At 33.6% G+C, this 8,437-nt stretch overlaps 1 protein-coding gene across 2 annotated transcripts in view; it reads right to left on the reverse strand.

Moving 5' to 3' along the window:
• Positions 1–1,040: 1,040 nt before the first annotated feature.
• The window catches only part of LOC119636663 (pleckstrin homology domain-containing family G member 3), a 14,952-nt gene continuing 7,555 nt past the window's right edge, over positions 1,041–8,437 (reverse strand). For both annotated transcript variants that reach the window (XM_038032184.1, XM_038032183.1), the window contains 4 exons: positions 2,006–2,092; positions 1,836–1,940; positions 1,632–1,760; positions 1,041–1,553 (listed from right to left, as the gene is read on the reverse strand). In XM_038032184.1, coding sequence (XP_037888112.1) covers positions 1,095–1,553; positions 1,632–1,760; positions 1,836–1,940; positions 2,006–2,092 — 780 coding nt within the window. In that variant the 3' untranslated portion in view covers positions 1,041–1,094. The remainder of the gene's footprint in view (positions 1,554–1,631; positions 1,761–1,835; positions 1,941–2,005; positions 2,093–8,437) is intronic.

Consider the following 8,437-nt stretch of genomic DNA (forward strand, 5'->3'; position numbering starts at 1 on the left):
TGACAATAATAACAGGAACAAGTAAGAAAACATTACTAACTTCACGACGAATTTTGGATGCTCTCTCTGCGTAATTTCAATTAACATATAGTTGAGTCAAGAAGGGTATCAGTTAGTGTGCTGGTATATCTGGTAAGAGGCGTGAGATAAAAAAAAAGTATTTCTTATAAGAGCGTAATAATGAATTTCCATTCCATTATTAGCTATAGCAAGGGATTAGTCAAAAATGTTACTTCAATGCTCGACTTGAACGGACTCAGTCAGATATATTTATTTATTTCAACTTCTATGATTAGGCCACGACGTGCCAAGCAAATAAAATGTTTCAACTACATTGCCTTAATGGCGCCTACGCATCAGGAGTTTATTGTTACAAATCGAACAATAAAATTAGTATACTTGTTATGGCTCGAGATTGAAAAATAGAAGACAAAGTAATTTATCATATAAACATATTTGACAATAAAGACAAGTGCACATAGAGAAAAAGATATTAAGTGCAAGTGTGTGTGTGTGTGTGTGTGTGTGTGTGTATTTGCGTGGACATTTTCCATAAGAGCAAGAAGCTTATTTTACGCTTCAAAAAACATGTGTGGACGTTGGAGCAGCTGGGAATAAATAAGATGAGCAAATAATGTACACAAGCAGCGAACAAAAGCTCATATACATAAGTATGTGTTGACGTTGTATCAGTATCCTAAGCACACATGTACTGCATCAGCAACGACAACAAAATACTTTTGCCAAATTCATAATGATGCATAACCCTAAAGATTCTACACAAAGAAAGCTTCTTTATAACAGAAGAACGTGTGTGTGTGTGTGTGTTAGTAAAGAATCATATGCCTGAGGAGTGCACAAGCGTACAAATATAGCTTTGTGTATATATATATATATATATATGTGTGTGTGTGTGTATGCACGCGTATATAAAGCAAAATGAAGTGAGAGACTGGCCTAACAAACCATAAAATAAACAAATTGCATTTATAGATAAAAAGGCTAAAAGAGACACAAAGAAAATAACCAGATTTCCTTATGATTTCTTCGTCTTTTATTAACAAAAAAAAAAAAAGAAAAAAAGAAGACAATACTTATAGATAATGCCATATAAGCCATATAGAAAAAGCCGCACCCAAAACCAAATCCATTGGCAAGGACAGTTTGCCTTTTTGCGAAATTTCTAGACGCGTACATTCGACAATTTTGCGAGCACTACGCAGCCAAGGCGCTATTGTTAAAGCCTCCGTGGCCACAAATTGATATTCCTCCCTTAAATGATTGCCATTCTGTTTAGCAATATCATTGCCACCATTTGTTGTACTCTCTCCAATTTTCGTTAATAAAGTTATATTCTTCTTAGTATTAATTCTTAACTCTAATGCTGACCATTGATAATAATGGCGATAGACTAACTGCTTTTTACGCACTTCAGTTATTAGTAAACAATTATCGAAAAGTAATACTTTGGCTGGAAACTTTTTACGCGGACGATAATGATATGCTTCGAATTCCGCGGATCGCCGGAAATAACTTAGATTTGTTGTAGAGAGCTTTAGAAAAAAAACAAAAACCCAAAACACATAAGAAACACATAAATTAATGAATGCATACATTAAGAATTTATATACCTGTGCGGGAAGTTCCTCAATATATGGTATTTCTTCAGCTTGATTAACGACATCTAATAAACCGCGCATGCGCGTCTCCAATTTACAAATTGCCGTTAATACTGGCTTACATTTAATGCCAAAAAATTCCTAAGCAATTAATAAAGAATTTTTTCTTTAAAAAATACTTTATATAAATTTGAGAAACACGCATAAGTATCTTACCGATATTAATTGTTTCAATAATAAAGGATATTTAGTCAGTCTTTGTATTGGCTGCACTAGGAAGCTATCAATACCGAGCTTATCTTGAATTTCAGTTTGATAATTCTTAAGAGGAAAAGAGCAGAAGGATAATTAAAAATTTCGAATAAAAAAAAAGTTACTAATCATACCTGCAACCAATCTCGGTGTTCTTGACGCAACTGCATCGATGCCCTTTTGTTCATAGTAAAGGTCACGTAACAATAAAATTGATTATTCTGTAATGATATAAAAATATATTGTTAATAAAATCAATAATATTTCTTTCTTTTTCAAAAAAAATTAAATTAAAAAAATAAAAAATATAGTAAAGCTTATCTAAATGCCTATAACTTTCGACCGAAGAATAAAAAAAATTGCAATTTTCTTTGAGAGAGAAGTCGCTGTGCTGTGTCAGCCTAAAAGAAGCCATGTTTTTTTCGATTGGAAAAAATAATTCATAATACGTTCGTCACATAGTTCGGTCTTCTTCATTGATTGGGGGGTGCTGTTTGACCAAAGATTACTTTTTAATTTGCATACTGAGCGCAACTAAAGCTAAGTCAATGTTTAGTTTTATTAAGCGTTGATCCAATAAGATAAGGGTTCCTTACATAACAAAACCAGGTAATATACTAGACCTATATAGGGAGTATGCCTCGTTTGTGTGGTCTCCTTTTTATAAATGTTATGTTGACACAGTAGAAACCCTTCAGAAACAATTCAAAGGGCAAACAACCCTTAGGAATTTGGGCCGGAATTCACTCGTGCCTCTATCGCCGTATGAAAATAGATTACAACTGATATCCTTACCTTCACTTGAGAGACGCAGATTTATTTTGGACGGATCTTCCTAATCAAAGTAACCATCAGTGCTGTTGATTCGCCGACATTACTTGAGGAAATACGGTTTAATGTTCCCAATCGCCCTCACTGTATTTTTATTAAGCTTAAACATTGTAAATACAATTACGAGCTGTTTAAACGGCTCAGAGTTGCTTGTAGCAATTTAAATGAAGTCTACCACTTGATCGCTTATCAGGGCCGTGTTACTTAATGCAAGCGATTTTCCCATGTCCCATTTAAATTTAAATTAACGTTGAATCCTAATAGGTTATGAATTTGTCAGAGTATTTGCTCTGCCATTGTCGGTTGCCATGATTAATAAATTTGGTCTTTCTCGCATCTAGGTGCTGGATTGGTTCTTTGGCGGGGTGCACCGTTGCAAGCTGCTGGTATGCTTATCTATGTGCATATGTATCTCAAATTAATATTTTAACTTTATTTGTAATTTGTTGTAATTATGTCTACTATCCCAGTACTCTACCAAGTACTATTAAGTCGACTACTCTAGTATTGTGCCTTTCCCTAAATCTTAATAAGCATATATGCTTAAGAGTGTTATAATTCCTATTATGTATAAGATAGTCTCTCATGAAGTTTTTTCTTTAAAAAAAAAATGTTTTTTTTTTTTTCTTATTGAACAAAAGCAACATAAAACACTTCGTCTACGTGATAAGTGATGATAAGTATGTAAAAGATTTCATAACGATTGATTTTCTTAGCATTGGCGAGCATATGCGTGAAAAAGCTAGATATTCAACCGCCGCAAGTCTTTATTAATAAATTATGTTTGAATTAACAGATGGCAATTCGCTACAATGTCCCACCCACCCCACCCCCCTTGCCCATGTTTCTATTAAAATATTATTTTAAGGATTTTGTTAAAAATTCGATTGAATTGGACTTGACAGTATGCTACTTGACTTTTTGAAAAATTGTTTTTCAAAACTATGGCTGAATGGGGAATCATGGGGCTCACAGGGAATGTCAAAGGTTTGATCATTTAAAATTACCGAACATTTAAAGGATGATTTAAGCCAATAAAAATGAAGTTGATTATCTGACATATTTGCAGTGGTTGTCTTCTCTTAAGGATCAGTTTATTATTGCCTGATCAATGAACAGGCAGATGTAACGAAGACGAAAAGGATGTTTTAGGTTTGACTCTTATCTCGTATTGACCGCAACTAAACTATAGAAATATACGTTTTTACACACATTTACAGGAGCACATTGTTAAACTGCAGTGCTTTCCTTTACTATCTTACATGTATTCGAATAGTTATAGTATTGGTGTATCATTTCATAGCCGAGTTCAAAGAGTTCTGGTACCTTTATCGTCACGTAGATTCATGCTTGGTGTATTCTCAAGTCAATAAGTGGTATGGAGGCAAACTTCAATGTTCGGAACTGTTTCCTTAGGAATTTCATTTTCAAAATAACTCAGCCACTTGTGAGCTTTTCAGCCCGCTTAGAGCCCTTTGCAAAAAATCAAATAATACCCGTAATTCGTTCTCAATATCAATCAATTCTTTAAATATTATCAAACCAATTGTTCTTAATACGTGTGATTTGACTATGTCGCATGTCAATTAACTTATAATCTTAGCATCCGAGTATGATTCGAGAATATCTTAAACGTGTTTAGACATGATGAAATTATCTGTACCTTAGTGAAAAAAAATTGAAAAATAATAATCGCAAAGATTGCGATCGGCAATTGGACCGCGTTTCTCCTATGGAAACAGCTTCGTTATGTTTCCTGGATTGACAAATGAGTGTCGCATCTTTCGACTAAAAGAAATAAGCAGGATGTGGCAATGTCTCTACTTTTGCACATCACTTACGGCAATTAAAACTACGTCTTATGATGACGGTTCCTTGTAGTTGATCAATTTCCTAAGGAACTATTCGCTTCAAACATGTACCCATAAGCAACCCTCTAGTTACTAGCAAGATCCGACTGTCCGAACAAAACTTTCTATTTTACTCAAATCCATAAATTTCTATCATGACAATGCTGACTCGTATATTACCCATCCGATGTTGACAAATTTGAAAGAATTATAATTCAACTTTTTCTAGCATTCATACTTGGCAGATATTGCGCCTTCCGATTTTCTGGGTTCGTGTAGGATTAATTTAGGTGTAAAAATCGAAATTCAAAGAAATCCTTCAAATATCGCGTTACAAGTTCATAGATGTTTGGAAGATAATCGTAGAAAGCAACAAAAGTTATCTCTTTAACTAATAAAAGTGTACTCGTTAAAAGTTCACGCGCTGAACGAACCTATGCCGCTATCAAATATATGCTCTGTATATGTACATATATACATGGTATGTGGAATTTCTGGTTAATAATATAAATTCCATGTAGATCTTTGAGAGTCGAAACTTCACATCACTGTTGCATTCTCAGTTCAGTTTTGTAGATCAGTTTAAAAGCAAATGCTTGTCAGAGTGCAGTGGTTAAAGTCAACTGATAAACACTTCCCACAACATTTACATGATTGTCCTAATGATTGTCCTTACGTCTGGCCGGCAAAATCTATTGGATTTCGCTTTATAGAGCAGCCTAATGCCTCTTTTGTTCTCGTTTCAAATCGACTTGTATCGTCGCAAATACCCAAATGTCATAGATGATAACAAATTGTAATTGCTGTTCATTTCGAATAGCTCAGTACGTCATTGCCTTCTTAAGATTTAAAATAACTGTATCCAAAGTCCACAATGTTTTCATAATCGATAATCGTTTGTTTTTTGTGTACGAAATGACGAGAGTTTGTCTAAAAAACGCAAAACAAATAAACAAAAATAAATTTAAGCATTTAAGAGATTCTCTCTAGTACATGTGACAATAACTCAGTGAAACAATAAGTATGTGTGGCTATATTTAGAATGCATTCAGTTATACTAATAAGGCTGACGTCATTTCGTTTAAGTAATTTGCCAAACAATGCCGATGGATAATAATCGAAAATGTGTAGTTATTTTTGAAATTAAAAAATATCCCGAATGTCCCATCAATATGGCAATAAAATTGACTACTCTTGACTTTTCTTTTTTTGCCAGGGGGAAGCAATTTTAATTGCCATAAAAAGCCATGTTGACCTATTATGTCTGCCTGTCGGCTTTTTCTGCCTATTAAAATAGTGTTGAGTAAGGTCAAATTCGATCAAACACTAAAACTGAATCTCATTAGATTACATTGAAAATTCTTCTAAATCTTACCACAAATATGCTGGCTTTCAACAAGCTTATGATTAGAGATATTGTCATAATGTTACTCTTACAATGATGTTGTTGTCAGCATATTGTCAGCGTATTTTCTCATCATATTTTTCCAGTATTTTCTTATCAACATACATATAGTGTTTCCTCAAATCTGCGTGAAGCCACCTCACAGTATAATGATGGCGAAGACCTATGCCTCCAAATTCATGCTCGCTACTGAAGGCTATCAAAAAAGCCTTGTTTTCTACGAAATTCTCAAGGGCAAGAAAATCGTTTGCAAGGAACTTGACTAGTGGCAATTATTAGGTGGCCGCATGTATTTTTATAATTTTTTCACTAGAAAAACGCTACAGATGTCGTTAATCAAAATGCATCCAAGCACCTAGCAAGCACTATTATCTTACCTCCTTCAAAGTAATTCCCCCTTAGATATAATACGCTTGTGCCAATGATTTTTCCAATCTTCGAAGCACTTGTGCTACGCGCTTCTTGGTACGACCCTCAGCGTCCCGCTACCAATATACTAAGTTTTACTTTATCTTACAGTGCTTGAGTCAAACTTTATACTTTGCAAACAAACACACTTGCTGTCTACGTGTTTGGGAAGTGATGGTCAAATATTTGTAATGCTTGGAGTAAGCCTCTTAAACTTTATATGCTTTTCATTAATTTTCTTTCCCTACCTGTGTTTGAAAACGTCACCTTAAATTCTTACCTTTCGTCTTCGTTAAGTCAAAAACTCCAACTTATCAAACTGTATTGGGATTAAAACACTTTGGAACTCTAACATCTACTTATGTAAAAAATCATCTTTATGTCTGCGGTAGCAGTCGCTCGCAGTCACAATAATGGAAAGAAGAAAATCTAGGAGAACTCTTCTTAACTAATATCCGAAGACAAGGGTTAAAAGAACCCATGACTCATCCGCAATAGATTGCAAACTGTAATGACCCACAATACATCTACGGCTGAGTAAGAATATTTACTACAAAGATCTTAAACTTCTTTATAAAAATGGGCGTGGTCAGCACGCCAAATATTAGCTAAAAACCTGTAAGCAGAAAATGTAGCTTACATCGAGATGTTGGTTTGGTATAAATACTTTGAAAGCTACCCACAAAAAACAAACATCGATCGGTTAATTACTACGGCTGTACGTTAAGCCATTGGCTATTTAAATGTCTTACTTGTTCTCTTTAGTTTTTTTTTTTTTTTTTTTTTTTGCTCTTCTTGCTTAAATTTATTAATAACGACATCTAAATTATGAATATCACATCAGTTATAAAATTTATCTTTTTGAAAGATAAAATTCAAAATTATCTTATATGCTATAATTTCATCAATGACTTTAGGATAAATTTTCTTAAATTTCTAATGAATTTAAATGTCATTATTATTAGTAATTATATATGAAAATTGAAAAGCATATGAATTTCAAATTTTATAACAAGAGAAATTTATATAGAAAACACACCTGAAGCTATGCTTTTATGTATATATGCATGCAGTTACGAAAATACCCATTAGGAAAATTCGGAATAATTTCAAGAAAAGTTCCACGAATTAAAAGATTTTGTTAACCATGTCAGGGGAAATATGAAAAAATTGTCCAAGTTTTTTAATGCATTAGAGATCTGAAAAATATACCTTTAATCTTCCTCTATGTCAAGTCGTGTCATCCACTATTACAAAAAAACTAAAAACATTGTTTTTTCTTTCCACTTATTCGGAAATCAAAAAAATCGAGCAAACAGTTCCACGATTAGCAGAAGACCGGCATCGAAGCCGAAACATGTGCATATCACTTTTTTGATTCGCGCAAATATCTCTCATAAGCTGTCAAGTTACATAGAAACATAATTTAGAAAATTTGCAATACACTTACGATGCTAAGTACAATATACATTATGTGTTAAGTGAATGGATTCTTGGCCTCTCTTGCAAGGGTACACTATTTTGAAGACTAACAAAGTTATCCTAAGCTGACTATAATGTTTTTAAATCCATCACTGCAGGTGGTTTTGTCAAAGCCTTTGCGAACATCGAGAAGGAAGCTTTAGAGACCTTATAAACTCAAATCAAATTCTGCATCAATTAACCGATATCGGTCCATGCGTCCGTTTGCATAAGGATAGCAAATATTCCACCTTTTAATTTAACAAGAACACGGGAACTTCAAATAAATAGGTTAATATTTGTAATGAGCCAATTTAGTCGAGGGACACGCCTACCTTACAACATAAATTGAGAACACTTCTGTTTGTAAAAACAAAAAAATTCGATCTTCTTGCTTATTACTCATAAGCAAGGACAAATACAACGATAGAAGCTGTCATCAATATTCTACAGGTCGTGCCAGAGCAGCTATACGAAAATGGAAAAATTCGCCTGCAGTGGATCGAAATTGCACTCTCAATTTTCATGTGTATGCGATATACGGCTATGCAATCTTCTTAATTATTTATTTATTTCATAATTAATAATAATATAAAATAAAAGTGTTTCGC

The sequence above is a fragment of the Glossina fuscipes genome, unplaced genomic scaffold (assembly GCF_014805625.2).
Source record: "Glossina fuscipes isolate IAEA_lab_2018 unplaced genomic scaffold, Yale_Gfus_2 28, whole genome shotgun sequence".
Classification (NCBI taxonomy): Eukaryota; Metazoa; Arthropoda; class Insecta; order Diptera; family Glossinidae; genus Glossina; species Glossina fuscipes.